The 11379-nt window shown below is 38.7% G+C and overlaps 1 protein-coding gene across 1 annotated transcript in view; it reads right to left on the bottom strand.

Annotated features, from left to right (window-relative positions):
• Window positions 1-8612: 8612 nt before the first annotated feature.
• chd3 (chromodomain helicase DNA binding protein 3) overlaps window positions 8613-11379 on the bottom strand; it is a 39395-nt gene continuing 36628 nt past the window's right edge. The window contains exon 40 of the mRNA XM_053498610.1: window positions 8613-9718. Coding sequence (XP_053354585.1) covers window positions 9513-9718 — 206 coding nt within the window. The 3' untranslated portion in view covers window positions 8613-9512. The remainder of the gene's footprint in view (window positions 9719-11379) is intronic.

Genomic DNA, 11379 nt, shown 5'->3' with positions numbered 1-11379 from the left:
CCACCCGGAGTCAAATCACAACATAGCCACTGATTCGGAACTGGTTTGAAACCACAGCTTACACAGTGACACTTGTTAATGAATTAAATGTTGGAAAAGAAACAAACAAATAATAATAATAATAATAAAAATAAAAAAAATAATACAGAGTGGACAAAAAAGTGGTGCTTGATTTAACACTTGGACTCTCCCAATTTTAGTCAAGCACTGAAATGTAATTTTCCCAGTCTTCACACAGGAGGTATGCAAGGGAGTGAAGCAAATAAATTAAATTTTCAACTCGTTATCTATCTCTCGGAGTTGATTCCTAGCTAAGGATAATGTAAGAGCAAGCAGGTGCAGAATTACATACACTGTTCAACTCTTTACAGTTGTTTTGCTGTTAAGGCGCTTATGTCGTTAATACTGTGCATTTCAGCAGCCAAAGGTGTCAAGTTTAAAAGTTCTTAGACAATCGAGGGATTTTCCGCTTTCTAATCTTAGACAGAATAGTTGAATTCAATATACTGTATTGTCAATGCGTTTGAGGATTACATGAGTGATCCACTGTGTGCAGGTTACTGGCAAGCCCCAAAATCTACTGTAGGTAGGACGCAAGCTAGAAAGGTGTTAAGTGTTCCGAAGTTCGTTCAACCTCTTCGTTGACTATTATAACAATATGCTGTATATAGAGAAACATCTTGGACCAAACATACAAAGAATTATCTTTCTTTTTTTTTTTTCTTCTTATTTTCATTTGGTAGAAGCTTCGCAATTGTAACATCGAGGATGACATCAACAGTAACGTTAACAATAATTATAGGTGCAAGGAACAAGAATTAAAAACTAAGAAAAAACACAATGAACTGAGCTTAAATATGCAAACAATTCAGAGACTCTGTAAAAAGGAGAGATATGCAAAACAAAGAAGAAAGGAGTGCAGAGATATAAAGAAGTGGATGATTCTTTTTTTGTTGTTGTTGTTTCCATAAGAGGAAGGAAGTGTAGAGTGATTTGGAGATTAGGGAAAGAAAGAAAGAAAGAAAGAATGGAGCCAAAGGGGAATTAGAGTAGGTAAAGCACTGTTGAACTTAATATAGTAACCATCACAAAGATGACAGCGAAAAAGTGCTTTCAGATGTTTCATTTAATAACATGTCATGGCTTAATTCGAAAGTGGCAATCTAAATTCCTATCAATGCTTGTGCTCCAAAAGCTAAATGAGCATAAAGGCTTGTCTATCCGAACAAGAGCTCATGACCAATGCCCCTGTCCTATGTCTGTCCTCTGTTAACCTACTGTATCAGGCAGCTCGAAAATTCAAATATTACAAGAGCAAGTGCTGCATCTTAAAGAAACTGATTTTAACTCAATAACCGTAACTGTTAATGTACAGAACAGCGTTAATCTCAGCGTTAGCTTTATGTCTACCTGTACTGAAATGACAAAAAACGTCCTGCTGTTGCTGAGACTATGGTAAGGAACAGTAGGCACAGCTGAATGCATGTATGTTTCTTTTTTTTTTCTCTTTTTTTTTTACATGAAACAGAATGGAAAAGCATGCTGCTGATACAAGAGGATGATGTGAAGCCTGGCGAATGCTTTTACACACACATGCAGCTTCATCTCTGATTCAGAGGGAGGCAGGATGCTAATGAGGTTCTGTAGTTGTGTGTGTGTGTGTGTGTGTGTGTGTGTGTGTGTGTGTATATGTGTGTGTCATGTGTGGAAGGTGTTTTGTGTCTCTCTCTGAGTAATTCCAAGTGTGTGAGCAGTTGGTTCAAGGCAAAATTTGAGCGAGAATAGACAGACAACAAGGAGCATATTTGAAAGTGGTTTTATGTGTGTGTGTGTGTGTGTGTGTGTGTATGGGGGGGGGGAGTGTTCTGTTTTGTTTATGTAGCCAACTGGTTTTCATCAAAGCACTGCTATTATAATAACTAGGTAGTTTGCCAGTTAAAGTTATGTGATGTTTGTTCAAAGAATTTTCTTCCCTAATTTGTTGTTCATTTTGCCAATTATATCCTGGCCATAGCATACTTTCATCACTTTAGGTCTGCTGAGAGAATAAGAGAAAGACTGGATTTTGTGTGTGTGTGTGTGTGTGTGTGTTGATGTGTGCGTGTAGGGCTGGGGATTATGGCTGGCCTCAATCGTCGATGCAGATCACTTCTCCACTGCGTTGCTCCCTCCTTCCCATCATCAGCTCTGCCTCTCGCTCTTTTTTGACTGACATTGGAGGCCCATTCAGCACTAAAGAAACACACACACATGGATCACATTTAACTTTTACAGTCAGACGAGACGGACCTAACTCTGCCTTACTGTTTAAACAAACCTGTCTTTTAATCACTTCTCTCATTCATTTTTAATACGTTTCCTTTTGTCTCTTGATTTTATATCCGTTCTTCTTTTTTTCCCTTTTCTTCTTCTATTTTAGGTATTTGCCTACTCTCTGGCATCTTTTTGTTTCTTTTAGATTACAAATAAAATAACTGAAGATTAACAACATAGCAATGTACTTTCAAGTGCTCACATTTTAATGTGAGATTGCATATACAGTAAAATAAAAAAAAATTATAGAAAAAAAAAAGTCAAGACTAGGTTATACATAAAATACATATACTGTACATGGATTATTGTGGCTCCTGATACCAAACTGTGAATCATGTCATGCAACAGCCTGTTAGCACATGCCCGCTGGCGTTACAGTTTTTTTTCCATTTAAAACATAACTTCTAGACTTGGACACAAAACTAGAATGACTGGGTCTTATTATGTGAATGAGATTCCATTTCCCTATCCTGTCCTATTCTCCAATGTACAATTCCACCACAGACTACCTCTGATTTGCAAATTATTGCTGTTCCAATATTAATTAGGAATTTTACTGTTTTTTTTATAACTCAGTCTGCACTGATTTTAAATTCCATATGCCACATTCTGCGCACACAAGTTTGCAAACTGTAAATACTATGTTCTTCCATTTGCTTTTTACAAAATATATATTTTGCACCAACACACAACAAGTGAACGACACCTTTTTACATACATGGCATGTTATAGGAAGACAATTTCTCACCAAGCACTTGCACCACAAAGGTAAGCTTATGTAAGCTTAATGCACCATACTATTTTTTCATTTCCTGATGTGCGTATAATTTTTTTGCTGACTCTGTATATCAGTAACCATAACCCTTTCCCTGGAATCAGAAAATAACACGACAAGCTCAATCAATCATGTTATTCATGATTATTAATTGTTACAAATATTTCTTATGAAAATCTGATCCAAAAGTACAGGAGGTACAGGAGTACAAAAGGAAATGTGAAGGCAGTAGGGTCTCTTCAGACATCTCTATAACATACAGTAGCTAGCTATTTATTTATCTTCAATCAGTGCTTTATCCTAATCAGAGTCAGAGGCATGGTGTATTTTGGGAACTATGAGCGTGAGGCAGAAATAATGTATTTTGGATCAGTTCACACTCACATTCACACATTCAGCTTTGATATCAGTCCAACCAGCAGAGTACTGGACGGGTTAGGCCAGTTCTTTTGTTTGTGTGATACACTGAAGATATTTTAGATTTAGCTCAAAAGATGATAAATTAACAGAACTAATATTTCAGAAATGAATTAAAATTAAAATTCATATTCGTTTGGATATCTGTTTCTTACAATAACTGTATCAGGCCAGTAATATCACCAACCTGTCACATCCTTTGTTTGTGATGCTTTTCCAGGCTTGGTCTGTATCTTCTTTCAGTTCAAATGTTTTTATAAGTTTCTTTAGGTAAAATGTATGCTTAATTGGTCTAAGGTCTGGTGATTAAGGTAACCATTCTAAAAACCTTTTTTCCTTTGTTGCCTTAGCTGCATGTTTATGGGTGATGTCATGCTGTAGGAAGTATCTCCCAATTTAAAGATGCAGATTGGATGCATTTGTCTGGAAACTGAACAAAATTTTTCTTCAGATGTCTAAATTTATTTTAGATGTAGATTTAACCATGGATGCACAAGCTATTACACTACCTCCAACATGCTTGACTGTTTGTTCGCATGTTTTGGATCATGACCAGATACTTTCTTTCTCCATACCTTTGAACATTGACTTCAGAATTTTTGTGGTTCAACTCAGTTATTTATTTGCAAATTTTAATCTGGCCTTCTGATCTGTACAGATGATGAGTGCTTTGCATATTGTCATATGGTCTTTTTGATCTTAACATCCTACTTAAATGGTGGCCCCGTAGATGTTATTGGTGATGGCAGTAACCGTTGTGCTTGGGTTTTAATGTACACAATTTTTAGTTTGTTGCATCAGCTATACCCATAACCTTACTGAATGTCTCTGATCAATATTCCCTTATTCCTCAACCTTAAATGACAAATCTCTGATGTTTATATTGGCTTATCCTTTTAAACAACAAAAGCAGTTTTCACAGGCAACACCCAGGACTCAAACCAAAAGTGGAGATTAAGAGCCATTAAAAGTTTAACTAATAGCAATTAATTTACCAGAGCATGCCTTGTCAACAAATAATCCCTGTCGATGACATTAATAATAATAATAAAAAAAGATTCTTTAAAAGAGTTGACACAAAATTTTCTGAGCTGTTTAACAAATCTAGATATAAAATATGGATGTAAAAGTAAAAATTCTGATCTAGTGGCTCATATATATCTTTTAATCTTAAAACCAGAAAAACTGGCCTTGCCATTTCAATAATTTCAAAAAGGACTGTATTTCAGTAATATTTCTAGTGCTTGTATAACACTATAATAAATGAGAAGGGATATTTTTATACATTACCTTTTAAGCTAGATATTGCAGCAATAATAATTTAACTTAAAGCAATATCCTGTACAGTGTATTAGCTAGTAAGCTCCCAGCAAAAAAATATGGAAAACCGATCAAATCCCCCCATCCTGTCAGTGATTAGGTAATGTGTAACTGCTGTTTTGCCTATGGGTTTAAAGTGCAATACAATTATCAAACATCAATATTTAATCCCGGGGGCATGATGGCCTGTTGCCTCGCATAAACGTTCTGTGCTTGGTGGGTTCTCCAAGGTAGTCTGGATCTCCCAAAATTGACAAACATGCATTGTAGGCAGACTGCCATTTCCAAATTGCCAGTAGTGTTTGATTGGGTGTGTAAGTGAGTGTGTCCTTGTGCCCTGTGATGAGCTGGCACCACATGCAGGGCGTACCCTGCTTTGTGCCCTGAGTTCTCTGGGATTGGTTCCAAGCACCACCCCTGCACACAGCCCTGCACAGGATAAGCATTATTAAAAATTAACTGATTAAATACGTTTTCAAATGCAAAAGATAGCAAGGTTGGTAAGAGAATGACTTACAGGATAAACTACAGTAACTTGTTTCACAGACGTTCCACAATATTAAACATAACCATAAAGGAATACAAATAACAATGCATTGTGTTTTTTAATAAACAAGTAAAATCTGACAGCAAGTCTAGTCCTTCTGGTTACTAATTTGTTTGATTGACATATGGTACTCTTAAAATATACTTCAAACAGGATGGAAACTAATAATAATACGATATTTTAGACAGACAGTGTGACAGTGACCCTATTAGAATCAATTCCAAAACCTAATCAGTCCATCTGCTGGTTACAATGATATTTACATGTAAATTCAACTACTCGGTATTGAGATGTCATGGTAATGAGAAACAAGAGAGGATGGACAAATAACCCACAAACATAATACCTGCTACTTGAAGAGGCACAACAAAGAATTGCTAGCATTGGCATATTGCTGAAAAGGAATAAAATATGTCAAGATATGCTGTTTGTCAGGGTTCTACCGCTGCATGACTTGCAGGTTTATATTTATTACTTTCATTTTGAATACTGAGCTCAAGTGTTTCTTAGTGTCTGTTAATTAGTAGCAGTTTTGTGTCTTGTATTAAAAATGTTTATTATCCATTGTGTCGCCATTTGTTTTGTCTTCATATTTTATTGCTAATGCTCAAGCTAATGCTATCCTGTTTCATAGCTATAATTGATTTTTGGATGTAATGGGCAAGCTCCCCCCAAAAATGCGTGAGGAAAGCCAATTAGACCTCCTTGAGGGAAGGCGACTGGGTGGGTTCCCACCTCATGAAAAAAAAAAAAAAAAGGCTGGCAACACATTGTGTGTGACTGAGGCCAACAGTAAGGCTCATCGAGCCACATTCTGAGAAAAAAAAAGGAAACACAGACATGAGATTGAGGCCGACAGGGCAGCTCCTCACATCACACTCTGACAAGATGCTGACAACATTAAGGGCCAAGCTGTGCAGAGTGAGGCTGAAAGGGCGGCTCAGCATCACGATACGATTCAGCAGCAGGCAGCGCAGCTTGCCATGCAGAGGTTGACGAGACAGCCATCCACACCAGATCTTAGTCTAAGCCAAGCTTGATCCCTACAGAAGCTGATGACGCAGCATCAAACCCAGGGCTCCAGGCCAAGCTATGCCCTGATCTTCCCAAATCATGCTCTGTAATGCCCCTTAGCTTCAAAAAGAATCTCTTTTGAACCACCTATTGGCTTAAAAGAGGATGTGCTTCCTTTGCCGGCTGGTTTTGGTAACATTAAGTTCATGCCACCTGCCAGCTTAGAGGATGTTATTTTGGCAACACCTCCTTACATTGCAAACATCCTACTCGCTTGACTCTTACCAAAAGCCCATGAGACGACCTGTCGTGTCCTGAGCCAAGCTCTGACCACAAGTTCATTCCAAGTTCTGGTCCAGTACCCATGACAATGTCAGCTCTATCTCAGGTGCCAATCTTGTTTTAGCTGCCCTTCTTAGTTCTGGCCCTGCCATTGTGTTCCGTCACTACACCCACACCAAGCTCAGTAACAGCTACTCATCCTACCTGACCCCCATGCCCAGTCACAGACTGGTATTTACGTCATGCTTCAACCACTAAGCCCCTTGGAGCCTCTGCTCTGTCCAGCCACAGCCTGTGCATTTTAGAAACTGACCGGAGATGGTTTTGTGGCTACCCTGGGCCATCTGTTGGTGTGTCAGGAGCCAAGCCTTAGGAAGGGGGTTATGCCATGGTTCTTCCCTTGTGTGGCATGTAGGTTTGAACGTTTATGTTGTTGTTGTTGTCGGACTCTTATTTTGACTTTTATGTTAGCCTTCAGTAATATGATAACATTTTCTGTTCACCACTGTTCTGTAGTATATTGTGGATTGTGCGTATGTTGGCTAATATCGGTATTACATCTCCATTTGTTTTGTGAGCTTCGGCTACTACTAAAGCTAACACTGTCCTGCTATATAGCCATAGTTTTGTTTCATATTTGATTATTTGTACTACATATATATTCTCATAAATGATCATATGTGCTTACATACTTACATCCATGACAGTTTTTGAAAAATAACATTGGGCAAAATCATCAAATCATACCCATCATTGTTTCTATTCCCATAACAGCACACCCAATCACATTTTATTCCCTACATCTTAAACAAAAACATATTTTAAAAACACATTATTGCCTTAATAGTGTATTGTGCTACTGTATTGATTAAATAATGATCCTTGTGCAAAATGCTTATCAGAAATTATGTCTACATGTATCATCTCTAGTACAGTAAAGGAAAATAAAGAAAGCAAACTTATCAACTTGAAATCTGATTCAGACTATTTTATACACATTCTTTTCTGACTGGTTAGAAGAAAAGGAACAAACCTTGGTCTTAAATAACACACATTTTTTCCAGTCATGTACGCACGGGACAAGGAAAACAACTTATATCTCACATTCAGATCTTTCCTTTTTTATTATACTCTCTGTCTCTCTCACTGAGCAAATCTGATCCGGGGGAATCAAATACTTGTATTCATTGCCTCACTGCGCAGGTTTGCTCCTGCATAACTGCCTCCTCTCGTTCAGTTATCCAGAAAAATATTCAGTTGGCAGAAAGCTTCTGTGACCCTTGCCTGTCTAAACAACCACATCGCTTACACGATTAATCACTCTCCTAGCGGCAATGGGAATGAACTCACACAGAGCATCAGTGTCAAATCTTAACTTCGCACCATGCACAAGTGCATACATAAAAACACACTACCACACAACAGCTCTTAAAACTTTATCATTTATGCACCTTAGGCTCTAAGTGTGTACCTGTGAATATGTGTGTGCATGCACAGTGAGAGTCTGAGCACAAGCCGTTCTGCACTGTATAAGGGTCCCACTGGGGGTCTGCTCTGGCTAATCTGATCTGGCTCTGGTACTACAAAGGAATTCAAGCGTTGTCCCTTTGGACTGCTCCCAGACCTGCTTGTCCTCCAAACCAATCTCAGATTCTAAGCCACAAAATCCCATCTTAGGCCTACCATCCTTGGAATGTCAGCATGGCATTGCCATATATTCTAGAAAAACAAGAGTTATGTTTACTTCCCCAGGGCCAGATGACCTGCTTAGATTTGAGGCTACTTGTGTCCTGCCAACACACACCACACACCAAGGTCAGTCAGTGTAAATTAGTGTCATACAGCCATAAAAGGTTCATATAATTTTGCATTACAGACAGAAAATTTTAGTTTAAGAAATGTTTAAAAACTGCTTCTTGGCATCCTCCTGGTTTAAAGTTTTTTTTTTTTTCAGATGAACACTGATACGGAGAAGTAAACTTTATGCTTGTCTTTAAAAAATTACTCAGTCTACCATAGATTTGCAAAAAATAAAAATAAAAATGAGTCTGTCCATCTCACTGTTCAATCTGTGGATCCCTAAAGCCTCTGATTGGGATGGGAAATGCTGAGAAAACAAAACAAACTTGCAATCCATCTCAGGAATTCCTTGCTTTTGACACTATGAAATGTTTTAATACTCCCTCTGTATGTGTGAAGAGACTCCAGAGTGAGAGAGAACGGGAGAGAGAGAGAGAGAGAGAGAGAGAGAGAGACAGAGAGAGTGAGTGAGATTTCCACAGGAATTAGGGAGTAAAGGTCCTGGGTACTTCGACATGTGCACTCATTTCTCCTGCCAAGTGAAAGATGAATCCACTGGGGTTTCTGTCGGGAGAGAGATAAAAGCGAGAGGAGTAGTGAGGGTGAGAGAGAGGGTGCTTTTGTAGGCTGTCTCAATGGCTCCCACTTTTCACTGGAGACGATTGGGTGATTTCCTCTTTTGTCATGCTTGCTCGCTTCACTTTTTTTAGACTATACACCTTGTTGTCTGTTCTTATTACTCCTGATGACTTTATTATTTTGCTTTGGCAGCCAGGGAGGTCGTATGTACCTTAAATTGCTTTCAGCTCTTCCCTCCTTTTCTTCCTCTTTCTCTGTGCTATGCTGTTTCCTGATAGCCCCTCTTCTGTACCCCTTTTACTCTCCCTCTCACCATTTACAAGGTTTGTAACCTTCTCAGTCTGACTTCCTAAGCTTCTTCTGGCTTGATTTCTAGTATTTCTCTCTTACTATCCCCATCTCTATCTCTTCGTTATTTTTTGTTTTCTGAGTGTGTGTTTTTCTCCATAGCATCTATTCTATCAGTCAGGGTTTTTTGGGTCGGCCGTTGCGAGGAAGGTTCTCCACGGTGTTGCTGAGACGGTATTTGACGATGATGCTGTGCACGGTGGATTTTGGCATGTGCAGCTCCTGTCCGATAGACCCTTCCGACCTGCCATCCTTCCAAAGGTCCACCACACGCTGGCGCTGTAGGACGTTGTGCTCTTTGGTCTTCAGGCAGAGTGGGGCTTCTGTGGGGGCACAAAGGTTGCAGACTGTAGACACTGACGGGGCAGCGAGTGGGTTAGCAGCAGCAGCAAGTTCAGAATGAGTGGAACAGTATCAGTCCTCAAAATATTCACAGATACATCAGCAGCCAATCAGGGCCAGGAGGAAGGCAAGACTTTATAATAAAAAAAAATGCAAATACAAGAGTGATGGATGCTTCATATCCATAAAATCCAATAGTGTGGACTCTAGTGTGGAATTTTTGTTTGATGTCCTGTGACAAAATATACGTAGAAAAAAAAATGATTGGCTAAATCTGTTTTTTTTTTTTCTTTTAAGGTAAAGCAGCAACGGACATTTTGAATTTCTGACTATGCGACACTCAAGCCTTTTAACAGAGTCTTTGTATTTTTCCTATGCACTTTAAAAAATCATCAATCTTTTTTTATTTTAACAATTTAAAGAAAAAAATAACTGATGTGAAATAGGTTAAGGAGTTCAGACTTTTCCTTCCCATCTGTCTCAGGCTCTTTAACTCTCCCGCCATTTCTCATCTTTTCCCCCAATATTTCTCTCTACATTTTTTTATTTAGTCTGGTGTGTTTTAAGGCTCTCTTCTAGGCTAAGTTTACATCGGGGTCACCACAGTCATCTTAATCAGAGCCTGAAACACTCAAATGAGCCCCATGCACTGCGTATTTTTAGCCCAGTCAGGGGGTAGCGTGGAGCCCCATCTGCTTTTATACCCACCCCCCTTTAGAAAAGAGCACATTTTCTCCTGGTCCTTTTTTTTTTTCCCCTGGTCTCTTAAAAATATCCCTGGTCTGTGGAGAAAAAATGTTCCCTCGACTGAGCAATTTCTGGCACAACTAAGGCAGCGGATCAGAGTAATGACATTTTCAGAAAAAGCTCTATTGCACAAAAAAAAAAATGGGGCTAGTGCATCTCTCACAAATACACAATCAGCAGTGCACGGGAACATGAGAACTCTTAGGTTCAAAGTGTTCACTGGTTGCATTTGGGATTTTAAACGAACAAAATTCCAAGCATAATCAATCACATTTGTTCTATGTGTACTCTGAAAATGTTTATGCTGTTACAAACTAACTTTTGAAGCAATAAACATAATTTACTGGCAATGCTATCACAGAGATTTAGACCAGAGGAAAAGGAAGAAAAAGTATTTGGCAAAGTTGCTGAGAGGTCTTTTCAAATCAAAACGCAACCGCTTCATTTAAAACTGTTACCAGATTTAAATTTTGCAAAATAATGTAAAACAGTTTTGATAATAGAGCACAGACGAATAGACGTGTAAGGGGTTGTAACTCATTAACATGTAGCTGATTCAAGAGCTTATTCTTGCGTGGAAAAGTATAGAAAGTCTATAGGCGTGGGACAAAAGCAAGAGCTAGGTAGCAAGGCAATAAAGTGCAGAGCTGGAGAGCCTACAGTCCACTCATAAACACAGACTTTGGGAGGAAGTGTGGACAGCCCAACTACACTCAAAAGCACATTGAAGTTGCGACTTGATTAAAATGGAATACATTCTGGCTTCAATGGCAGATAAAACAACGCAAAGACTGAGTCTACCTTTGGTGTAGACACCGACAGTCTCATTAGTGGCACAGGCTAATGTAGATCTGCACATAAATCTGTCCAGCATGTAGCCAAATACAGCACGTAA

This window comes from Clarias gariepinus, chromosome 1, assembly GCF_024256425.1.
Source record: "Clarias gariepinus isolate MV-2021 ecotype Netherlands chromosome 1, CGAR_prim_01v2, whole genome shotgun sequence".
In the NCBI taxonomy this organism is placed as follows: Eukaryota; Metazoa; Chordata; class Actinopteri; order Siluriformes; family Clariidae; genus Clarias; species Clarias gariepinus.
The sequence above is the reverse complement of the archived record's forward strand: the minus strand, read 5'-3'. Positions and strand labels throughout refer to the sequence as shown.